Source organism: Prionailurus bengalensis, chromosome A1 (genome assembly GCF_016509475.1).
Source record: "Prionailurus bengalensis isolate Pbe53 chromosome A1, Fcat_Pben_1.1_paternal_pri, whole genome shotgun sequence".
NCBI lineage: Eukaryota > Metazoa > Chordata > Mammalia > Carnivora > Felidae > Prionailurus > Prionailurus bengalensis.
In genome coordinates, this window is record NC_057343.1 from 112,697,373 (window position 1) to 112,721,140 (window position 23,768).

General features: G+C 53.2%; 1 protein-coding gene across 1 annotated transcript; it reads right to left on the bottom strand.

Annotated features, from left to right (window-relative positions):
* Nucleotides 1-17,817: 17,817 nt before the first annotated feature.
* Nucleotides 17,818-21,741, bottom strand: TIFAB (TIFA inhibitor). The gene is made up of 2 exons (XM_043562940.1): nucleotides 21,497-21,741; nucleotides 17,818-18,866 (listed from the first exon to the last, which is right to left on the bottom strand). Exons 1-2 carry the CDS (start codon nucleotides 21,535-21,537, stop codon nucleotides 18,263-18,265), a joined length of 645 nt encoding a protein of 214 aa, XP_043418875.1. The 5' UTR covers nucleotides 21,538-21,741; the 3' UTR covers nucleotides 17,818-18,262.
* Between the last annotated feature and the right edge of the window lie 2,027 nt (nucleotides 21,742-23,768).

Below are 23,768 nucleotides of genomic sequence, written 5' to 3' on the forward strand. Positions count from 1 at the left end.
CTGGGTGGCTCGGTCGGTTAAGCATCCGACTTCGGCTCAGGTCATGATCTCACAGTCAGTGAGTTCGAGCCCCGCGTCCGGCTCTGTGCTGACAGCTCAGAGTCTGGAGCCTGTTTTGGATTCTGTGTCTCCCTCTCTCTCTGCTCCTCCCCTGTTCATGCTCTGTCTCTCTCTGTCTCAAAAATAAGTAAACGTTAAAAAAATTTAAAAAAACCCAATATTTTAAGGCAAATCAAGCCATCTTCTCTAGAAACTTCAGTGTGCCTCCTTTACAAATTCAGATTTTCTTTTTACTTGCTATCACACCTCACACACTTAACAGTAATTTCTCAACATGTCATCCCAAGTTCACAACCAAATTTCCCACATTGTCCCCAAACGTTTTTGTTTCAAGGTTGCTTTGAATCAGGTTTCAAAGCCAGTGTGCACACTCCAGTTACAGTTTTTGTTTTAGAAAGCTCACCCAGGGAAGGGTGGACTCTGGAAGGTTCAAATCTTCTAGCCCCGGGGAAGAGGCCAAGTTACATTGTTTCAGTCGGAAACATGGGCCTGCAGTTCAGGCTAGCAGGCGGGGGGGGGGGGGGGGGGGGGGGGGGGGGGGGGGGGGGGAGTTGCTCTGCTCCTGGGTGAGAAAGGCTGGTGTCACTCGGAGCCCTGGGAGGATGGACCCTGAGGGGTGGCAGGCTTGGGTGTCTTTTGCAATCTTTAAGAGAGATGGGGGATGGGAGCTTACCGGCAGCAGGTGAGCGTTGAAAATCTACCTTGATGTCATAGAACTCTGGAGGCAGTCGCAGGGGAACAGTGAGGGTCAGAGCCTTCTGCGGTGCCCCGAGCGGTGGACACGAACAAGGTGAGGGGACAGGGATGCGGACAGCCTTTACAGGAATCTTTAAGAGAAAGCGGATGGGCCATAGTCAGAAAGGACGGGCAGGCGAAGAGGAACATCCCCAGGTATGGCAGGTCTGTGACCCTCTAAAGGCTAAAAGGCTCTAGTTTGTCACTCCAGAAGAAGAGGAAAGGTCAGGTGGTGAGTCTCAACTGAGGTTGCGTTCTGGAAGATAGCCCAGCTCTTTCAAGTGGCCTTAGCATCGAGCGTGCCCACAGAAGCTGATGGCAAGGAGGTGGACATGTGCAGGAGGGTTTACCTAGCAGGTGTGTTGTTGCTTCATTCGTTCCAGGAAAAGCTGAAAGTAGCCTGTAGGTGTAACAATAAAGATATAGAGAGACACGTTTTCTCAGCCTCAGCTGTCAATGTTTGAGGTCAGGTGAGTCTTTGTTGTGGGAGCCGTCCTGGGCATCGTAGGGTGTTTAAAAGCATCTACCCACTAGATGCCAGTAGCCACCCCCACCCCGCCCTGCGTTGTGACAACCAAAAATGTCTCCAGACATTACAAAATGCCCCCTGAGGGAGGGGCGAAATCCACTGCAATTGGGAAATACTTAGGTGAACACGTGATATGCCCTTACGGTGACATATTACAGCATCCTAAAGATGTCTTTTAGGGGGCCCCTGGGTGGCTCAGTCAGCGAAGCACCCGACTTCAGCTCAAGTCATGATCTCCCAGTTCGTGGGTTCAAGTCTGTGTCGGGCTCTGTGCTGACAGCTCAGAGCCTGGAGCCTGTTTCAGATTCTGTGTCTCCCTCTCTCTCTGCTCCTCCCCCATTCATGCTCTGTCTCTCTCTCAAAAATAAATAAAAGTAAAAAAAAAAAAAAAAAAAAGGATGGCTTTTAGGAGTGATTTAGGATGTGTGCCAGAATCCTTACAATATAATAATAAGAAGAAAAAAGTTGCACATATAATTTTTTATACAAGAATAATGCTAAATGTACAAGTAAGCACACATCATACCTGGGAAGAGGTGGGAAGGAAAAATACTAACATATGAAAGGAAATTAATTCTGGATGATAAGTGACCTCTTTCCAAGTTTTCTCTTTTCAGGAATAAGGAAACCACCACATTTTCTACACGGATCCTGGGTGTTTTATATTTATTTATTTGTACACACAGCGTGGCCATGGACCCACTCATTTATTTTAAGGAAATTTATTACTGATCTAACATATGTCCAAAAAGAGTTTGTAGGCATATAGCTCAGTGGGTTTTCACCCAGTGAATATACTTGTGTAAACCGGTGCTCAGATCAAGAAACAGAGTATCAGCAGCCCTCTCAGAAACCCCGTGTGTCGTCTTTCAGTCATTCCCTCCCCCCAGGATGACCCAGGTCCTGATTTAAATACCATAGATTCCCTTTACATACTTTACAGCTTTATATTCTTTATATAGATGTGATTGTGCATGCAGCGTGAGCTATTTTGTATCTGGCTTCTTGGGCTCAATGCTGTTGGTACGATTCATTTATGTTATGGTGTGTGGTTGTAGTATTTTATAACGAGTGTATATTATTTTTAAAATCATAAAGCTATTTTACAAAGACGGCAGATGGCAGCTATTAAAAACCTGGGATGGTTTCCACTTCCCGATGAATGTTCTACAGTTCTCTGCTGGGGAGCTGGTCATGGCCTCCAGCCCTTGGTCCTCTGCCTCCTGCCTTGCTCTTCCCAGTTGGCTCTCCGAGTCTAGGGAGGACGTAGGCTGATCTCACCATCCTCTGGCTCACCTGCTGTCACCAGTGATGCACATTCGTGTTTGAACCCCCTCCCCCCACCCCCGATGAGGAGACCGATCAGACAAGATAGGGAGAGGGGCATGTGCGGCTTGCACAAGGCTGAACAGGAAGGGGGGCCTGGTGTGTCCCAAATGGGGCTGGGCACTCCTGAAAAGAGGGTCTTCACTTCTGTTCCCATGGTGACTGTCACTGGCATGCCACGGGTAGAGACACAGACATCATTTGCCTCATCTGGTCCCCTGGCTTGTCACATTCGTCAGGGTAAAGCAACCTCCTGGACACTCCTTTGTTCCCCAACATCTTACAGAGGAGGGACTGTCATGATTTCCCAGTTCAGGCACCAAGAGTCTGATGCCGAAAGAAGTAACTCGTTAAGGCCCCGAGCTGGGCCACAAGCATTGCCTCTCAAGGCCACTGTCTTGCCCTCTCCCGTCGCTGGCTGAGATGGGGGCAGGGGGGCAGGACTCCATCCGCGGTGATGTTCTCTGTCTGCTGACCTGGTCACAACCAGCTGTGTGGTCAGGCAAGTCATTATCTCAGACACCGCTTCAGTTGGTTTGGCTGTAAAACGGGCAGCTCACTACCTCCCTTCTTCATGCTCCAAGCCCTGCCTCCTCTCGCCAACAGGAACCCCTGGAAAAATGTTCTGGCAAAACGGAGGCATTTTTACGACTCTCTCCTCACCTAAACCTGCTGGGCCAGGACAGAGCGCAGACTCTCGGGCCCTGACCGTTATCCTACACTTTGGACCCCGGCGCCTCCGGCTTTGATGTCGTCTTGGTAAATGTCCCTGAGTCACCAGTGGGCTCTGATCTCCCCAGCACCTAATAATTCAAACAGCCTGGGCAGTGAGCAGCTAATCAGCTGGGCAGCCTCTGCAGCTGCACAGTGAGGTCGAGAGAGAAGGGGTCCCTTTCATTCTTAGGGTCTCATTCCACAACCCGAGGGCCAGGGCAGACGCCACCATCTCCTGGCCCAGGGGGGGAGGTTAATTCCTGCAAGGACCCGGGCGGGCATCTGCCTGGCCGAGGCGGCCAGTTGCACGGTTTGAATCATGGCCGTGGCGGCCAGGCCATCGGGTGGGAATTAAAATTTAATTTAGAAAGTCCCGTCTCTGCGGCCCTGGTGGCCGTCGTCTGGGTGATTGACTGGCTGGTTTCTTTCACCTTTGCACGCCTTGGGTTTTTACTGGCGGAGGAAATGAAGGCTGAACTGGGGCAGGAAATTCCATGTACACAGGTGTTTCTGGTTAGCCCCGTGCACCTCGCCCAGGGGCACGTTTGGGGGCCAGGGATGCCTGTGAGCCCGGGGCTTCTGTGACCCGGCAGCTGCTGTGGCTCTGCCCGTGGGGAAGGCTGGACAGGGCACTCGGGCCCCTGCAGGGCAGACAGGGGTGCCGACGAACGGTCCCACGGATGGTCCCGGGGCCCCCGTGCCTGCCCACCGCTGACACAAGATCATGCAGGCGACTTGGCGAGAGGCGCCCCAGAGTGGCGCCTGGTGGCACCAGGGCCTGACCTGGAAGATTAGCGGCGCCCTGAGGCGGTGTTTACACGTTGTAGCCAGCTCTTCACGTGGCTGACCTGCCCCCATTTTCACATCTTCTGAAAGGCTTAAAGAGCCACAAAGCATGCCCTCCCTTGCTTAAAGGGGCTCTGGAAGGGCTGGGGAGGCCGCCTTGGGCTCGGTCTGAGACAGCCATCTGGGGGCTTGTTCCAGAGGCCAAAGAAGGAGCTTTCCTCATCCTATGGCTTCCCCATGCTGCCGTAGGGGCATCTCCACCAGCAGCCGTTCACTGTGCGAATGAAGGTACCTGGGGCTCCCCGTCCATCCAGAGTGCTCCTGGAGGGAGCAGGCCTCCTGAGAAATGGCACGGGGAGGTACACTGACTAGCTCTGGGCAGAGGCTCACCCCCACCCACCCACCTCAGTTTTTTAATGGGCATCCTAGGAACGAAGTCTGCTGTGTTGGCCGATTGAGGAGATACCCTCGGTCTGTGAGGAGCCCACAATCTTCGCTCGGCTCTCAACTGACCATCCAGCTCCCGGGAACGTTCCCAAGGGAAGGAAAATCATTTTATGAGTAGTTTAGAGTATTACTTTAGACACAGCACAACAACAACAAAAAATGTAACCAATGAAAATGCCCTTCAGTTGGTTGCAGACTGAGGTATGTCATTGACGTAATACCAAATAGCAAACAGATCACTGTGTTGAGTGTGAAACCATGTAAAAGGCCCAGGAAACGACTGAAGACAAGTCTATGACCCCCGATTACGATGTGTGGAAAATGTGTACCTCAAGGAAGACTGGAGGAAGATGCAAGTAATTGTTCATTTAAATATACTTGTCATTCAATATTTAAATGCATAATTTAAAACGAAAATTAAGTAAGAACAGAGATCGATATGAATATGTGTAAGTTATCGAGTTCCCGCTAGGATGAGACCCCGTGTCGTCTGTCCAGGACAGGATGTATGGGATCTCAAAGGCTGGAGAAAAGCCTGTGACTGGAGCTTGGCCACCGTGGGGGGACATAAAAGCGGGGTCATCACAGTGAGTGCGGCCACCCATGTGAGGTTGTGGTTAGGGTGTTCTGGGCATCCTGGGGGAAATGGGGCTAAGCCTCTGGCACAGATCAGGACCCCGCATAATCCCCTGGTCTCTGAAGAGGGGTGGGAGGGTCCCCAGGGCTCTGATCAGCACACGGCTGCCCCTAGCTGTAGGGTGCGAGAAATGGGTTTTCACTGCAGTGAGGAGTTTTAAGGCTGGGTTACCTAAGCAGCACTGTAGAAGGGACATCATGTTTTGTTTTTGTTTTTTTAAGTTTATTTATTTTTAGAGAGAAAAGAGAGAGCATTGGGGGAGGGGCAGAGAGCAAGAATCCCAAGCAGGCTCTGCACTGTCAGCGCGGGCCTTGAATTCACAAACCATGAGATCGTGACCTGAGCTGAAATTGAGTCGGACGCTCAACCGACTGAGCCACCCAGGCGCCCTGGGACCTCTTGTTCTTAGTGAAGCACAAATGAATGGCTGCCACAAGTGACTGTGTAGGTTGAGGTACGGAGGGGGCTAAAACTGAGCCCCCTGAGCCCCCTACCCCTACCTCTACCTTGGCCTCGGACCCCTGCCAGGTATGCTGCAAGGCACCTAGGGTGGGCATCTCTCTTGCTCAACATACTTCCCATATTTCAAGGCGTAGCTCCATCCTCCTGCTCCCAGGAGCCTCTTCTGAGCAGCTCAGCTCTTGCCAGCCTGCGCTCAGAGTGCTTCTAGAATCTGGATGTGGTCCTGAGTCTGAGGAGGGCAGGGGCCAGGCCTCACCCTCTCTGGACAGCACCTCCTTCCCCACCCTGGGGCTTTCAGAGCGGATCTCCGTGCCTTCTCCGTGCCACAGATGCAGAATAGCAGTTGGAGTAGTAGCAATGATTTGTGAATTTCAATTCCTCTTCTAAAACTGCTTGCAGATATTTCTGCTGCTTTCCTCCACTCCCCCATCCTACTTCTTCCTTCGCCGCAGACAGGACTTAGGAAACAGTAACTCACACTCCCCCCTCTGCTTCTCCTGCTCCTCCTGTGGGTATCACTATGGCTACTTCGGGGATCAGCCTGATTCTGATCCACCTCTGAGCACCCTAGAACCATCAGACAGGGTGCTGTTCACCTTTGCGCAGGGGGAACAGCAAAGAAAGAGAGCTTCCCAACACTGACTGCTCATTGAAAGCCAAACACTGCACTCAGCACCCCGTAGGCATCATTTGGTTTCATTCCCCCAAACATCCCACGAGACAGGCGGTGCTCCTGCTTATAGATGGGAGACCCTGAGGCTGGAGGAGATTGGTCTCTTGCCCAAGGTCACGGGGCTAGTAAGAGGTAGAGCCAGGCTCCAGACTTTGACTGTCTGATTCCAAAGTCTAGGCTTTCCTTTGCTCTAAATCCCTCCACTCAACCTTCTCTTTTGTCTGCGGAATTCTAGGAAGTGTTGGTTCTGTTTCTCATCAGCAGGGCCTTGTGCTCCCCGCAGAGCAGGGTCTCTGGGCATTTGCACATCATCCCTACAGGCAAATGTTGGGTGTGCAGAGCCTCATCTCCAAGTCCAGGGTGTCCAGAACCAGCTGGAATCAGAGGCATTCTGGCCCTTTTCCCTGCCACATGGAAATGTCGTTTGCAATCAGCCGGCTGTAGTTGGAGAGCTGCCTTTTAGGTGCAGCGACTAAAAGGAGCACATGGAAACACTCAGTGCCTGAGCCAGCATCAGAGAGGCCCTGGCTCTTAGCCATGAATGGCGGCAGGTCCAATAATGTTGAGCTCCAGGCATGCGTGTTGCCAAGAAGCCAGAGGGGTTTGGAGATTGACCAGCTCTTGCAGCACGTGAAGATGCCTTGCACAGTGCTGGGCGTATGGGTGCTTGAGAATGTAGATCCCTGTTTGGTGACAGAGGGGCCGTGGTCCTGTGGGCTAAGTGCCCGGTGATGAAATGTTCTGTGCCATGGCTGCCTTGGGGGTGGGGCACGGTCTAAATCAGGGGACCATGGGCTTCTGAGGTTGTATGTGAGTGTTTCGCATGCTCCTGTATCCAATGGGCGGCCATAGCTTTCTCTGGGCTTTCAGAGCTATCCCAGACCCAAGATCCTACTATCCAAGAGGCTGCAGGTAGGGACCAAGAGATTAAGCCATTCAGCATGTTCTAAGATACGCTCACCCCTGGGACGGCTGGCAGGGGGAGATGTGCCAGACTGACGAGAGTGTGAGGAGGGGGAACAGGTACCCAGGTCAGGCTGTCTCTCTGAGCAGAATGGAGCTCCTGCTGACTCCCCTCCTACTCTGACCACACAGGCTGCAGAGAGCAGAGTTCTCCGGCCCTTGGGGGGAAGATGGCCTCCCCCACCATCATCTGTGAACCTCATCTCCAAGTTTAGAGCTTCCTCCCCAGGTGGGGTTGCCCCCTCTCTGAGCTCCAATTTCCCCATCGGCCTGTGGCCGTATATCTTCTCCTCTTTTCTCCTGGCTGCTTTATAGCTTGCTGGAAACACCTTCCCTTAACACTTCGAAATGTATCACTTGAAAGCATCTTAACGTTAACCAATGCGATTCTTTTTTAATTTGAAGGGGCTTATTTCTCTGAATGGCTTTCCTGATCATATAGGAGGGCATGCTCCCTAATATTAAACTTTTTCTTTAAAAAGAGCAAAAAATGACTCACATCTGTTTGATATTTAATTCAAATTGAATGGCAGGACAGGAACAGAATTACACTGCAAACGGCCATAAAGAGCCGAGCATACGGAACCTACACACCAGACGATTTGAAATGACAAAGGATTGAGGGGGATGTGGCCTGGGCAATGGGGCATGTCCTACCCAGAAGCCAGAGCTGTAGTAGCAAAGCCAGGAGAAGGTGGAAAGTGGGAGAGGGGCTCCCTTTTGCACTGGAGGATTTTGTAGGGACTGATATCTAGATGCATGTAAGTTTGGGGTCTGGAATCCAAGCCCCCAACAAGCGTCCTGATCCCATCTGGAATCCAATGCTCGTCGCTCTACATTGGGGTGGTGACCTGTCTGGGCTCCCCAAAGGGCTGTCGGGTAATGCTCGCACACAGCCTGGGTGACCAACCAGTCACTGCCCTGATCTCGGGGTCCTGGAGGCCTTGGGGTTGGGCTACAGCTCGGAGATTGAGCTCAAAGTCTCCCTGCTCCCTGCTGATCAGTTCACCAGAAACTCCAACATCCAGCGTCTAAGAGGGCAGGGAGATGAGGTGGGGCCTAGAGAGCTGTGTTTTCCTCCCTTCTCAGAAAGAAGGTGACTTCTAAATGCCAGGCGACCTGTACTTCCTTGAGCTCTGAGAGTGAGATCCCAGGAAAGAAATGAGCACAGCCTCTTAGCTAATACCTGTGGGCATGTTTGAAGTCAGGTGACTGATTACAGGGTCCAGGCATAGCACTTTAATTGTGAACCATGTCTCGTGGCATCTGCTAGGTGGGCATCGACAGTGGGGTTCTACAACCCAAGCTCAGCCAGAGCTTGTGGGCTTCCTCTCACCAGGTGTGCACGGATGTTGGGGGTGAGGAGAAGGGCAAGAGTCCCCCACTTACCAGGTGAGTGCATTTGGGAGCCTTTCCCCTCCCTGCACTTTTGTTTCTTCATCTGTAGCATGGGACGGTTTAAAATCCTCATAAGGTTATTTGAAACATCTAACATTATAAATACAAATGACTTCACTTTTAAAATGGCCAAACACCATACTGTTTTCTTAGAATGGTTACCCTGACCTCTCCAGCACTTCTGTGTAGGCACCATATGCATCTCAAGGCATTTTCACATGTTTGTTTGTTTGTTTGTTTGTTTATTTGTTTGTTTGTTTCTCTGGCCCACCGTTCTCAGGTGCTGGAACTTTTTCCACATGGTGGTGTGCTAAGAGGGTCCCATACTGTCTTATAAGAGCCGATTGTTAAACAAGCCACCACTGAAAATTAAAGCACAAAGGGGTGCCTGGGTGGCTTAGTTGGTTAAGCATCTGACTTCAGCTCAGGTCATGATCTCCCGGTTCGTGAGTTCGAGCCCTGCGTCGGGCTCTGTGCTGACAGCTCAGAACCTGGAGCCTGCTTTGGATTCTGTGTCTCCCTCTTTCTCTGCCCCTCCCCCACTCACCCTCTGTCTCTGTCTCTCAAAAATAAACATTAAAAAAAAAAAGAAAATTAAAGCACATGAACTTAGTGTTGAATAAGTTACATTAAATACAAAGTTAAATAATAAAAACTCACAGTTTCCTAATTATTTTACTATATTTGGCTATATCTGTGCTCTTGGGGTATTTGCATCCAGTCTCTCTGTGTGTAGAAGTGCTATCTGTGTGTGTTTATGCACATCTCTTTCCAACTCCAGGTTCAGTGGTGTCACCCTGATACCTTGAAACTGACGATGGTGGGAGAATTTCCATCACGGAACTCAGAAATCGGCAAACACTACACAATCAGAGGTCTCCCACCACCCAGAGAGCTGGTGGTTAACCGTCTGCCAGCCCCTGACTGACTGTAGGGATTGGCAGAGTGAAGTCTCTAGAGCCTTTGGTGACTTTCTTGGTATGCCACGTCGTTCTCTCAACCTGCTGCTTTGTCCATCAGACTTAGATCTTCCAGCATTCCCAGGCCCTCGTGTGCAGGGTATACGGCATTGCTTTATTCAGAACACTCTGAATTTGGCCTCCTCCGAATGCCTCCTACCATTCCTGTAATGAGGTCTCTCCTTGGCTTCTGGTTTTTTCCCTGAGCTCAGCCAAAATATTCACCCTGGTTTTGTGAAGCATGCTGCGAGTCTCAAGTGGAGGTATTTTCTCTTTAACTGAGAAGCAAAACTCACAGCTCATAATGACCCTGGGGATTTCTAACCAACACCTTACCCGGGGTGCTAGACAGAGCCCAGAGGCTTGCATGTGCGTGAGAGTGTGTGAGTGTGTGAGTGTGTGAGTGTGTGAGTGTGTGTGTGTGTGTGTGTGCGCGAGATGGGGAGTGGCATGGAGAAGGAGAAGTCAAACCACATGAGGCTTTCCTGACATTTCAAATTGAAATCTGCACAGCAACCGCAGCCCCAGGGGAAGAGGAACGTAAAAGTGAAAGATGGAGCCCCCTGATTATTAGCTTCCCTCCTGGGCCTCCAACAAGTGTCTACAGGGGACCATGTGTTCCTCAGTAATGAGGGCCAGGATGATTCTGGAAACCTCTGACATCATGCATGCAGCCTGCTTGCTTCCAGTGTTCCCCAGGGCAGAGGTCCAAGTTTGGGAGCTCCGCACCTCGTACATGTGTTTCTGGGTGGTGGGGGGCTGGGCACTTGTGTTGAACCATAGACATAGGACTCATCTGGAAACGGGAAAACCTATTGGCAGAGAGTAGAAGAATCAGGGGTGTGAGCCCTGCAGGGCCTTGCTGGATTTGTCCTTGCCTCCCGGGCTTAGGGTCCTATAGAGAAGATGAGGGCACTCATGGAACAAACCACTTACCCTGGCCTCTTCTCATTCTGAGTAATTCATTGTTTAAAGTCCATTTTAACCTGTTAAACCAGCAGCTTTGTTGTGACATGAGGTTCTGCTCAAAGCTCATTCCCGAAGGCCTGCTTTCACCCCACGCAAATTCTTTGTCCCAGCTCACTTTCTTGGCAGTCAGTCAATAGACCCCTGCTGAGGAGCCGGGTGGCTGTTCCATCCGTAGACGCAGACTCGTCCGAGTTGGTCTCTGCCTTGCCCGGGGCCATGTTGGCGGGGCGGAGCACACGGCAACTACACGTATTCCCAGCCGAGGAGATACCATGTGGTGGATACCATGGATCACTGCCTGAAAACCCCTCTGAGTGTCCCACAACAGGCTTGGAGCTTGGGGGGAGGCCATTCCTTTCTGGAAAAAGTCAGGAAAGCTTTCTGGAGGGAGAAACGTTTGGGGATGGGTGGTGGCAGTTCACACTCATGGCCGGCAGTCATTGAGCGTTTCCAAGGCATGCATGCTAAGTTCCATTACACATATGTGTGCATTTCCGTCTGCACAGAGGGGGCGCGGGTACTGACAGCATTCCCGTTTTGTACTTGGGCGTCGGCGGCTTGGGAGATGAGGCAAGTTTTAGGGTCAGTAAGTGGACAGCAGTGGGGATTTGGACCCTCCTCTGCTGCCCTGCCTCTGAGGTGGGGGGAGAGGGGTTTTCAAAGCAGGAGCCCCGGCTGGATTGCGTGACCCAGGCCAGGATGGCCCCACCTGGCTCTTCTCTGGACCTCACTGTCGGTACCTGTCCTCTTGTGCCCTCCTCTTTCCTTTCTTACAGAGGCCAAAGGATATGTGGTTGGGGTGACGTGTGGGAGAGGGGGTCTGTGCTCGCCTGTTGCCTCCAGGAGGCCCCCAGGCAGGGGAGCCCTCTCGGCCATGCCCCCTTTCCTCTCCCTTTCTGGTGGCCCAGGCCCCCTTCTCCCTTTTTGCCCTCAGACCCTCCTTCTCCCTTCTCTCCTCTGCTTACCAGGGCGGAGGGCGGGGGCAGTCCACCCTGCAGACTGCATTCCCCAGGTTTGCTCACCAGCTTCCTTCTGCCTGCCTTCGGCCAATAAGAACCGCAAGGGGTGGGTGAGGGGAGCAGCCAGGATATGTCACCCTCTCTTTCAGGGCCTCACGCTGGGGAGAGAGTCTGGAGCGGCAGGTGTTATCTCCTCTTTGGCTCCAGCCTACCCCCCCCCCCCCCCCGCCCCCAGATGGCCTCTGACCCTAAGGTCCCAGCTTCTGCAGGGACAAGGCACATTCCTTCTAGCTCTGTGCCTGGCAATGCCTGCTCTGGTTGACTCTGCAGCCCCAGAGGTGGGAGCAACTTCTGCTCTTGCTGATTTCTGAGGTGCGTGGCCTGTTATGTTTTCGCAATGCTTACAGTGGTTTTTGTTTTCTTGACTGGATCCTGCTATGCACCCTCTCCTACCTCCCCCCCCACCCCCGCCGCTCCCTCCCCCCAGGCAAGGTGACCTAATAGGATCCAACCTGCAGAAAGCTGCATATGAATGGAGGAATGATATCATGGTGTCCTGATCCCTCAGAGAAGAAATTACGGAAAGGAAACCCGTGGCTGGCTGCCTGACTGAGCTCTCCCTGAGAACCCCCCCTGCCCCCCCCTCCCTGTCTCTGCTTTATTCTGAAGAGTCCCCACCCCCTACCCCCTGCCTCTGTGTCTTTAAAGGAAAGCAAGGCAGATGTCTCAGCTGGGGCTCCTTCCAGCAGTTTGAATGCTTGGCTCAGAGCCTGGACGTCATGATGGTTTTGCTCTGGTACCTGCTCTGTGTAATTTCTCTGTTAGGTAACACAGAGGATCGGAGAAATAACAGAGTGGGGAAGAAAGCCCCCCCTTCAGAACTCCAGACCCCATGGGTCTTTTCCCTCCTTCCAGGACTGTGATTTGAATTTTATTCAAATCTGCCCCTTCTCAGACTCCTTCCTGGTTCCCAAAGGTCTGGAGCTGGGCACTGTAGCTGCCAGTGCCCCTTAAAAAGTTAGGCACTGTGGGGGAAATGGAGGCTATGTTCCCCTGGAAAGAAGAGGCAGAGAACAGTAACAGTTCAGGGAAGGCTGGCATTATCGGGGGAGGGCACATTTTTGCGGAGCAAGCCCCATACCAAACGACACTTTAAAGCCTTTTCAACTCACGTCCTTAAAGAAGAAAATAATTAAACTCTTCTGCTGGGGATCACCTGGCTTCCCACATCCCTTCACTTAGGATGTTTTGTTCCCACTGGAGCGTGTGATTGGAAAACAAAGGTAAATGAGAGCAATTTATTCCCGGATCATTTCTTCCCCCGGCGGGCTTAAAGCTGCCTCAGCCATAAAGAGTTTACAAACTCTAAAGAAAGATAATAACTTCCCTTCTCACGGCCCGGTCATAGGGAGGTAATGTATGTTTCCAATCAGCTGAGAATGTAATTCAAATGGTAGGTTTTATTTCACTTTAATCCGCCTGTGAGTTCACATTCAAGGTAAGAGGGATCACAGCCCTGCAATGTGAATAGAGTTCATTAACTTGGCATCTCCACTTAGAGGCGGAGGAGCTGGGTCTGTCTGCTCCTCTCCCAGAGCCTTGCACAGGCTTGGGCCTCGTGTGCCGGCCAGCGACCAGAGCGCGCCGGAATGTGGGCAGGGCGGCCACAGCGACCGGAAGCTGGAGGGTCCAGTTTGGGGACCAGCTAACTGGTAGAAGCTGAGGAGGAAGAAATGAGCTCACACAGTAGATAGAGTAGATAGTCTCCCCTCCGCAGCCCAGTTTGGGGGTGGGGGAAGGTCCTGGAGGTGGTGATGAACTGTCCACACTGCCTGTGGCTTACTTGCTTCTACACACATCTTTGCTGACAGCAGCCTAGCTACTCAGTGGGCTGTTAGGCAAAGAATCCATTCTTAGCTCTGTTGGAATCGTGTCTCAGCTCTATTTAGTCACAGGGAGACCTTGAGCCAGCCACTTGACTATGTCTTGCTTTATACATTTATGAAGTGACTATCCATTTGAGGGGAAAGGGCCATGTTTTCTTCATCGGCCTACTGTGAAGCCTTTTCTTAAAGTTTATTTATTTGTTTTGAGAGAGAGCAAGAGAGCACGAGCAGGGTAGGGGCAGAGAGGGACAGAGGCAGAATCCCAAGCAGACTCCATGCTGTCAGCATAGAACCCGTCGCGGGGCTAGAACTCACGAACCATGAGATCATGACCCAAGCAGAAATCAAGAGTGAAGACCCTTAACCAACTGAGCCACTCAGGCGCCCCTGGCCTACAATGGAACGTTTAAGGCCGCTCGTTCTACAATGAAACTCACTCCTGCAGGGTAAGCGTTACCCTCTCCAGCCCTTTCTTTGGAAATACCGATGCCTTCAGCAGTGTGATATCTTAGCTTCCCAAGCCACAGGGAATCCCTTCAAGGAACAGTTCTGGTCTGTGCAGGTGGGGTGTCGGTTTAGGGAGGCAGCGTGTTCCTAGCGAGTGTCTGGGGGAGGAGGTTCTGTGGAGGGTGGCCTCCATCATATGGGCGTGGAGCAGAGGTATCAAACCAGATCCAAGGAGATGAGGGGGGCTGGGGGCCCACACTCTATCCTGCCGGTCCAACTCAAGACTCCTAGTGATTGGAGCCCCTCCTAGAGTCTCCTGGAGGTACCTATGTGCCTCTAGGAAGTGCTGAGAGCTGTCTCTCAGTCACATGGGGACCTGTCACATCTGTCGACCTTCCCCAGCAGTCATCTCACAGAATCTCAAAAATGCAGCATCCTGGCTGGCTTGGGCTGCAGAGGGTCAAGCCCCAGAGAGAAGCACAAGCTGTGTTCTGCCCCAGCTGGAGGATCTGGGCTCTCCTCACTGAGGCCTAGAGCTGGAAGAGACTTACTGTCTGCCCACGGCTTCCAGGCCCTGCTGCCCCAGTTGGCCGACCCATCTCTCCTCCTGCCACTACAAGCCTTGGCCATGCCCTCACCTGCCTCACTCATGCCTTAACAACTCACCTTGCCCGTCTGTCTGTCCATCCATTCTCTGACCAGCTCCCCAACAGCCCCCTGGAACACAACAGCAAACCACCCGTGGTCCTCATCTGTGTGGAGCCTAAGTCTCACAGGGAGACAGACACAGAAACTACGGCGACAGCATTGGGGTGTCCGGTGCCCTTCCTTGCCCCCGGCCACAGCCATGGTTGTGCTGTCCTGCCATCACATCCTCACCATGCTTGCTCACGCCTCAGAGCCCTGCACATTTATGTGGAGTTCTCAGGTCTCCCTGGAAATGGGGCTCGGGAGGTTACGGTGTCCCACTTACAGACAGGTTGGGGAGACTCCCGTTCTTGGAAGAGCAGAGGAATGTGAAGGTTAAAATGTCTTAAAGGGCACTAGGGGTGATTTCTAGATTTCCGGACATGCCTTCAGAGAATCGTAGTGCTCTGGGGCTAACTGTTGTAGCCCTTTGTAGCAGACGTACGCATGTGTGTCTATGCTGAGTGTATGTGTCAACCCGCATTCAATTCATTCCACTGAATTGGACAGTGAAAGCTTACTCTACTGAGTACCTACTATGCACCAAGCACCACACTAGGTGCTTTATATGCACTGCTTCATTTTACCACCACAGCTGGCTGTCACTTTTCCCATTTTCCAGAAGAAGAAACAGGCACAGGGACATTCATTCACTTGTCCAAGGTCACAGAGCTAGTAACGGTGGAGTAGGAATTCCAACCCAGGCAGCACCCGATTGCAGAGCCCCGGCTTGGAGCCGCCCCAGGGGGTGGGCGTGGCCCGTGTCCATGCGTGCACGTGCACCCCATCGCCTCCGCGCACTGCCCTGTGTGTGGGAGCTGAGAGAATGCAGAGGAGGTTTCTGGGAGGGTCTTTCCAACCTGCTCAGGCTGCCTGTGCAGGCCAAGTGTGTAAATGCGGGTGGGTGCAGGGACCTGGTGATTTAAATGGTTCTCTGGTCAGGAAAGATGGAATCTAGCACGGAGCGGAGCTTTGCTGCCCTGCAACCTGGTACGAGGCAAGCGGTGAGTTTTCCAAGGAGAGTTTGTGAATCAGCAGAGTCCGAAACAACGAGCCGGACGTGTCTGGGCTCCCTCCTGCCTCGTGTCTGGCAGGCATCCTGCAGCCTGCTGTACACTTCATCCTGGGGCCCGGAGGGACTCCCAGACACTTCCCTCTGAATCTCCCACTCCTCATGGGGGAGGTAACTCGTTTCCTCTCATAGACCCCCAGCAGCTAGGGTTTACTTTCTTCCGGGGGGGAGGGGACCCCTTGAGTGGTAGAGGTTCCGTGCTGGAGCAGGGGAGCTGCCCCCTGGGACTCTGGGGTAGCGTGCCACCAGCCAGCTTCCTCTTTTCTGCCTTTGAAATTCAGGTGTGGTCTCCAGGTTGTGGCTTCCCTGTTCTGTATCTGCTCCCTTATACACAGTTTGGCGAACGTTTTGGTCTCCGGAGGGATCATCGCTGCATTTTGAACCCGTGCATGAAATACAAAGGCAGCTCCAAAACAGTGGGCTTCATCAGACCGCCCAGCACACGGCTTCTTCTGCTTGCCAGCCCCGACCATGTGTCTCCCATCCAACAAACTCTAAATATCGGGCCTTCTGGTGTAAGGAACAGGTTAAAGCCCCCTCCTGACTGCCCACCAGGGCTGCAGCAAAGGCAAAATCCTTTATCAGGAAATCACAGACTGCAAGTGAGCCCTTGGGTACGGACCCATCACGTTCCCTCTGTCAGGTTTCATGATGGTATCTAGCCCTTCCTGAGTGCCTACTATGTGACAGATGCTTCACTATGAGCTCCTAAGACCGTCATAACATCACCAGTGAATGGTGACTGTTATCTTACCCACTTGCCGGAGGGGGAAATGGAGACCAAGAGCAGGCTAAGTCCCTGGCCCAACATCACACAGCCAGTAAGTGGCATGATATTGGGCAAGATACCTTTTCTAAGCCTCAATTTCCCCAGGTGTACAATGTGTTAACACCACTGTCCATCTGAGTGTTTTGAGGATTCAGCTGGGCAAGGCACATAGCTCCTAGCAGAGGGCTAAGCACACGTAAGCACTCACCAGACATGGCCACTTAATGGTAGAACTAATGTTAACACCAGCCCGAAGAGAGAGAGAACACAATGTTTACAGCACCAAGAACAGGGGTGATCAAATAATTCAGTGATTAGTTCCTCAACAGGTGTCTTTCATGAGCCCAGGTAAGCTCTCTGGGGGCAGGGACTTTGTCAGCCTAGTTCACTGCGGGTTCCTGGGGCTTTGCACAGCATCTGGTGAATGTTTGTTGAATAACTGAGTGAAGGACAGTTTGGGGGGCCCCCACATGCCATTCACAGCATTGGACAGCCCCTTCTTCTTACAGCCCTTGCCCTCCTCTGCCTTTTGCTGTAATCTGAGTGTACTTGTCCTATTCCCCATTAGAAGGGAAGCTTCCCAAGCCAGGACAGGCCTGGTTCCTGCCCACTGCTGTCTTCCCCATGGAGAGGATGCTCAGAGAGTGCCTGGCAGACCAGCTGAATCTTCTTGCCAGGCTCAGTGTCTCCAATATCCTAGAGCATGGTCTAAGATGATGATGGCCATCTGAGTTTGTAGGTCCCTCCCTTCACGGCACGGGTGAACATTGTTTCTCAATGATGCTTGCAAGCCCCCACTGGGGAGTTGGAATGGAGATGATGTGGAGAGTAGGTACTTGTGCTCAGCCCCTCTGTTCACTGAGAAGTTGTCCCACCCTTAGCCTGCATGGCTTACTAACTAGTCCCTTATATTGGAGAGACCACCCCACCCCCGTTGGTATATGACCCACTTTGAGTAAAATTACCGTTGAGCTGAATTTTACCACAACCTCTTCCCCCCACCCTCACGAACTTAGTCTTGAAAGATTTCTCTGCTCTGGGAAGCCACCTTTCCCTGGAGGTCTTGCCCTCCCATCAGCCAAGGCTTTGATCCAGAAATAACAGAGGGAGGGAGTGTGAGGATGACCGTGTGATAGTGAGTTTCCCGGCAGGCCCAGCCCCCAGCTCCCCACCCCCAGGAAACCCTGAGCTCTGCCCACATCCTTTCCAGAAATGTGAGCCCCCACCTTTCCAATTTCCTCTTACACCTCTTCTGTATTTCCCGCCCCTGCCTCTGCGTGACAACGTGGCGTGCACGCACCCCGTCTGGCGATCAGGGAATCCTACTGGGCATGCCAGCTTAATGAAATACTTACAGTTTATTAAACACAGGCTTCCCTAAGCCCTGAGTGCCTGTGGGTATTAGAAAGCCCAAGGTAACCCCGAGCTACCACGAACGTAATTGGTACATGTGTCCATGCATTCCTCATGCAACCTCAGACTCCAGCTCTTAAGCGGCTCACGAAATTAGCCACATAAAGTAACTCCTAGGCAGACAGGCGGGGGGAAATGTGGGGAAAGGCTGAGAGAGGCTCTCAGAAGCCCTCAGGGCCTCTAACGTATACAAAGTTCCCGTTCCTTTACGTAGCTGTAACCATGGAGGGTGCTCCCCCAGCCCAGGCTGTTCGTGTTTGCAGAATCTCTTCATTATTACCAGGCCCGTCTTGCTTGTCAGCCTCACATGATGTAGCTACAAGAGTTCAAGTTCTATTTCAGGTAAGCCTTGCTCTGGGCCGCTGGCGGGGCTAGCAGAGCATACTTTCTGAGGGCTCCTTCTGGAGCTGTGTTTCTGTTCCTCCTCCAGGGCTTGGATGGGAAGGGCCGTGGTGAAGCCCCGGGTGATCTGGAGCTTGCTGCCCCGAACTTGGGGGCGGCTGCTCCTGGGGTTTGCTTTCCCATTCATCAGTCTCCTCAGCCTGGGGCCTGTGAATCAGGGGCGAGGAGCTGAGATGGAAGCAGCAGACAAAGGCCTCCAGGGAGGTGCCTCGCTCTATGCGGACCACCATCTGGATGCCGGAGAAGGCAACCCTGTTGACCACGCTCAGTGGAACCTGCTCCAGGAACCTCAGAGTCAGCCCGTTGACCCACACACAGCCTTTGCGGCTCAGGGCCTTCAGGCAGAAGGCCAGGGGAGTGCCACCCTTCTCCCGGTAGGGCTCCAGCGACAGGTGTCTGCGGGAGAGGCACGGGAGCCGCAGCTGGAGGTGGGCGTCCGGGCCCCGCCCCACCAGCAGCGGGTTGGTGTCATGCTGCAGCTTCGGTGGGACGTTGGCAAAGGTGTCTGGGTCCTGCGTGGGGTGGTACAGGCTCACATGCAGGACCGTGAGGGGCTTCTCCGTGGATGGGAGCCTGGGAAGGATGGAACACAGACAGAGAAGTGTGGTTGGAGCCTGACACCTCTGTGACTCCCTGAACCTAGACATGCTTGTCTGGCTCAGGGACCCTGGACCCCCTCCAGCCCAACAGAGCAGAGCACGGAGTGTGGACACGGTCATCCTGCTCAAGCCAGGATAACACCGAGGCTCAAGCTGGTGTGGAAGTTCAGCCCCACTGGTTCTTTTTTTTTTTTTTTTTAATTTTTTTAACGTTTATTCATTTTTGAGAGACAGACAGAGTGCGAGTGGGGGAGGGGCAGAGAGAGGGGGAGACACAGAATCCCAAGCAGGCTCCAGGCTCTGAGCTGTCAGCACAGAGCCCAACATGGGGCTTGAACCCGTGAATCATGAGATCATGACCTGAGCCAAAGTCGGACGCTTAACTGACTGAGCCACCCAGGTGCCCCTCAGCCCCACTGGTTCTAATCTCAGTGTCACCTTGATCATATTCTGTGAGTGGGCCTTACCACCCATCCACTCTGAGCTTTAGTTTTTTTCTGTACTGTCAGTATGCCCCTCCTTGTCTTTGTAAGGTATATGGGATACCAGCTTCTGTGGTGTGGTTATGGTGGTGGCCTACTGACAGCTGGAGACAATCTGGCCCTGTTTTGAGGGGAGGGAAGAACAGACAGGATACACCTTCCTCGTATCCAACCGTCACACAAAAATACCCTTGCTGGGCCCTTGTTTGAGCCAGGCACTGAGCAGCTGCTGGCAATGAGCACAGGAAACAGGAGAACAAGAACTTGATTTCCGGAACACCCAGCTGGGGGAGGAGACAGGTGCCTCTTGCATCAGGAATTATGGAGAGAGACAGAACAGGGAAGCCCAGTTGGCTCCTGGGGGAACCAGAAAGGCTCCCTGGAGACCCAGAGGATGAAGAAAAACAGCTAGCATGTTCCAAGTTGCTTCTATGGGCCTGGCCCCATGCCAAGTGTATTTTGGGCATGAATGTCTCACTATATGGGCAGAGGACAGATCCTGATGGAGAAGGTGGAGAGCCATGAGAGATGTCACTCAAGAACCAACAGGGGCTCACGGCGTCTGGATGGCTCAGTTGGTTGAGCACCTGACTTCGGCTCAGGTCACAATCACACATTTTGTGAGTTCGAGCCCCGTATCAGGCTCGCTCTGCTGCTCTCAGCACAGAGCCCTCTTCAGATGCTCTGTCCCCCCTCCCCTTCCCTAAGTCATGCATGCGTGCTCTCTCTCTTAAAAAAAAAAAAAAAAAAAAGAACTGACAGGGGCTGTGTGGAGGCCAAGTAATAAGGCGGCCACAGTGTGAATCGCACACATCCTTTGTTCCAGCAACTCCATCTCTGATCATTTGTCCTTTAGAATGTCACTGGCACATGCAGTAAGGCTACTTACAATAGTCGGCTTTGCTCCTGCATGCATTTGAGGAATATAAACTCTCTGGCACATCCCCCAACCCCATATGGCCCAGAACCTGCCAGAGCCTTCACTGGGAACCAGGGGATGAGTGGGTTTGAATAACTAATTGTACACTTTCTCGGCACCAGACTTTGCTTACAGGTTTTTCTCTGCTAAGAATGTATCCTCCATCCCAAACCCTGACCAAATACCGCTCTTCTTGAAAGGCCCGGTTCCAATGTGGCGTCTTCTAATGTAGCTCTTTTCCTGTCTCTGCCCTCTGACCCTTTCCGGACACCGCCATTCAGTCCTTCTTCTCATTACATGTCAGAATTATGTGGGTCCTCGTCCTGTCTTCCCTGAGCCCTCCTGCTCTGTCCCCTAGACTTCCCAGGGTCAGGCTGTGGTCTGAGCCGCCCTGTTGCTCAGTGTCCCATTGCCCTGTACAAACAGGGCCTGGCCACATGTGTCTGGGGGCACATTTGACAAATGGCTCAGTGAAGACACGCTCACACAGGAAAATCATGTGAAACCAAGTTTAGGTACGCTGCAAATGTGAACCTAGAGCTCAAGGGCTGTGTGTGGAGTGGCGGGCGGGGGGGGGGGGGTTGGCAACTGGAATCCTGTCACAGGTGGTCTGAATCTGGGACCCTCCACCCCTTCTGCATTTTGGGTGAAGTAGGTTCATGGTGAAGACCTTCCACTCTGGCCCCTCAGGCCCCTCCCTTTTCCCTAAACCACAGACATACACATGTCTCCATCCACAACCCCCTCTGGCCCCAGACTGCAGGAGACCTCCTGACTACAAAAGACAAGCTGGGCCCGGAATGGCCAACCGGGGTATCCAAGTCCTCAGGCCAGGCCAGAAACTCAGAGTTCACTTCTAGGACCCGATCTCACATCCCAGGGACCCTGAGAAAATCCCTCAGAAATGAGGGTTCACCGCTGCCCGTGAGACATTACTCTCTGCTCCACTGCGCACTCCAGAGCCGACAGAAATCCCCCAGCAGCGCAGAGCCCCGGAAGAGGCCCTCACATCTCCAGGACCCTCCAGTTGTTCTGGGGAAGCAGAACCCAGCCCTACCAATGTCGTCTCTGGGAGGAGACAGCAGAAAGAGACTGAGATACGTGCCTGGTGAGTAGCCAGCAGGGGCTCTGCTCCCCGCCTCCCCCCGCAGCCCAGCCCCGGGCCATCTCCCCTGGCTATGTGTCAAGTCCCCCTCCACCTACCTTACCGCCAGGGGCACCTCTGGCTGTGACTCGGCAGCCATGATCTCTCAGGAGCAAATGGGTCCCTGCCAGGGCAGGTCTGGCTTGGCACTTAAGGCTGTGGTTTGGGGATGTGATACGTCAGAACATTCATCAGTTTTGCTGCTTTCTTCCTTTTTCCCATTAGGAAGGAAAATGTACGTGTGATTTCCCATTGCAGAAGTGCAACCCTAGCGCTGAGTGGTTGAGAAACCGCAGCCTGGGATCCTTGCTAGCCCTGGCCCCTGGGGGGTGGGGTGGGGTTCCCCGCTGGGCTTCAGTACACTGCCTGGGTCTGCAGCCTGTCCCCTGGCACCCCGGGAGCTGTGTCCAGGGCACCATTCACTGGTGCTGCTACTCTTCTCTGCTGCCAACCGCGGGGGTGTGTGGGTGTGTGGGGTGAAGGCCTCCCAGGCTTGTTAGAAAGGAGAGGCTTTTTGAACAGAGAGCCAATGAGGGGAGCCCCCACTTATGTGGGAGAGTGTGAGGAGAGCGTTACAGATGGGCCAGCGGTGGCCAAGAGGGCTGTGGGTGACAGAGCAGTCCACTCAATGTCTCGGGAAGGGCAGGGCCTCAGCGGATGGGGGTGAGGGCTGCTCATGGTGGGCAGCCTGTCCCACAGGACAGCAGAAAGGCCATCTTCTATGCTCACCCCTCCTGGGCTCTGCTGGCCTTCCAGAGTAGCATGGAAGAGACTGAGATAGATGCTTGCCCAGCACTGTGAGCCCCGGCCATGCTGGAAGTGACCCAGTGTCCACCGGTGTATTCATACTGCCTTCACTGTACCCCCCCAAGCTGGCAAGAGACAGGTGCCCATGGTATACAGGGGGTAACGGGGGCCCTAAGAGAGGCAGTGCCTGGCCCAAGGCCCCAGAATGCGTCAGCATATAATCCTTCCTCTTTTTCCCATCAAACCTGGGCTATCCTGGGGATTCTTGGGGGGTATCCAGGTGGGTAGTACAGCCCGCTGGTCTCCCAATCTGCCTCACTGTCCCCAACGAACAGCTTACTCTCCCCCCGAGAATGACCCTTGTAGCCCCTGAGAACTCAGCAGGCCACACTGTGGGGGCCAAGCCCCTCTGGGCACTATTCAGTGCTTCGTCCACTTTATCTCTTCTGAGCATTTAGACTCTACTTGGTTGCTTAGTAACTAAGAAGGAAAATAGGAAAATCTCGAAACGGTCATCCGTCCCCCGTCCCCCATGTCCCAGCCAGTGTGACACAAGCAGGAGGGCTCCCCCAGGAAACCAGGTCCTCCGGAGATGGGAACTGTATCTGCCCCTGTGGGGGGGACCAACTGTTAACTCCAGGCTGCCTCCCTGGAGGCATCTTCTTCACTAGCTGTCTAAGCTCCAGCATGCACAGAGCTGGGCCAGGTGTGTGTGGGGGAGGCCTGTCCCCATGGGGATCCGCACAGAATATCAGCATTCCTGTCAGGAACCCAGGGCGGTGGGCAACAGGCAGAATCCGGGCAGCGGCTCTGCTACCTCTTGCTCTGTGACCTTGGGCAAGTCCTATCCCCTCTCTGGGTCTTAGTTTTCCTTCCTTGGGGATGGGACACCCCCTTCCCGTTGTACCCTGCGACCATGTCTCAGAGAAGGGCTCTGTCCACACTTCCAGCCCTGGCATGGGACAGTAGGTGGGCAGAAGAGATGTGTTCATGCCCCCCTGTGCCCTCAGGACCTTGGTTCAGAGCATTCCCTAGCAAGAGAATTGAAACAGCCAGGGAATCCATCAGTACGAGGAAGTCTTGCCTGGGCTGTGTCTTCTGAAGGAGAACAGGAAGTCCTGTTCGTCACTGGCTGGCAGTCTCCTGAGGGGACAGCGAGAGCAGGGGGAGAGCAAGTGCTGGCTTCTCTCTGCTTGGCCCCCTTGGCCAGGATGGCCTTCTCTAGTTGGTGTCGGGACCCCGAGGAGTGTACCTCAGTGAGCAAATGTCTCTGTCGTGTGCTCCTGGGAAAACTCAGGGACAGAACAACAGTTTCCAAGGCTTTCTACAGTGGCGGGCAGGCGAGAGTTCTGGGGTCACACAGGCTCTGGTGTGAGGCTTGGTTCCTTCTTATAGCAGGTGTGTGTGTGACCCCAGACAAGTTACCTGGCCTCTCTGAACCTGATTTCTGCTCTGTGAAATAAGGACAGTTTGTTGTGTGAGGGCTAAGTGAGATAGGCGCCAAGTGTCAAAGACATGGTTCAAAGCTGGTACGTGAGGGCTGCTCGTGGTAGAAGCCTTAACAGCAGAAGACCGCGAAGATGC

Excerpts from the sequence above, each read along its gene's own strand:
- TIFAB (XM_043562940.1), bottom strand. The coding sequence starts at position 21,537 with ATGGCTGCCGAGTCACAGCCAGAGGTGCCCCTGGCGGTAAG. Across the intron at positions 18,867-21,496 it reads GAGGTGCCCCTGGCGGTAAG|GCTCCCATCCACGGAGAAGC; the intron begins GTAGGTGGAGGG and ends CATCCTTCCCAG.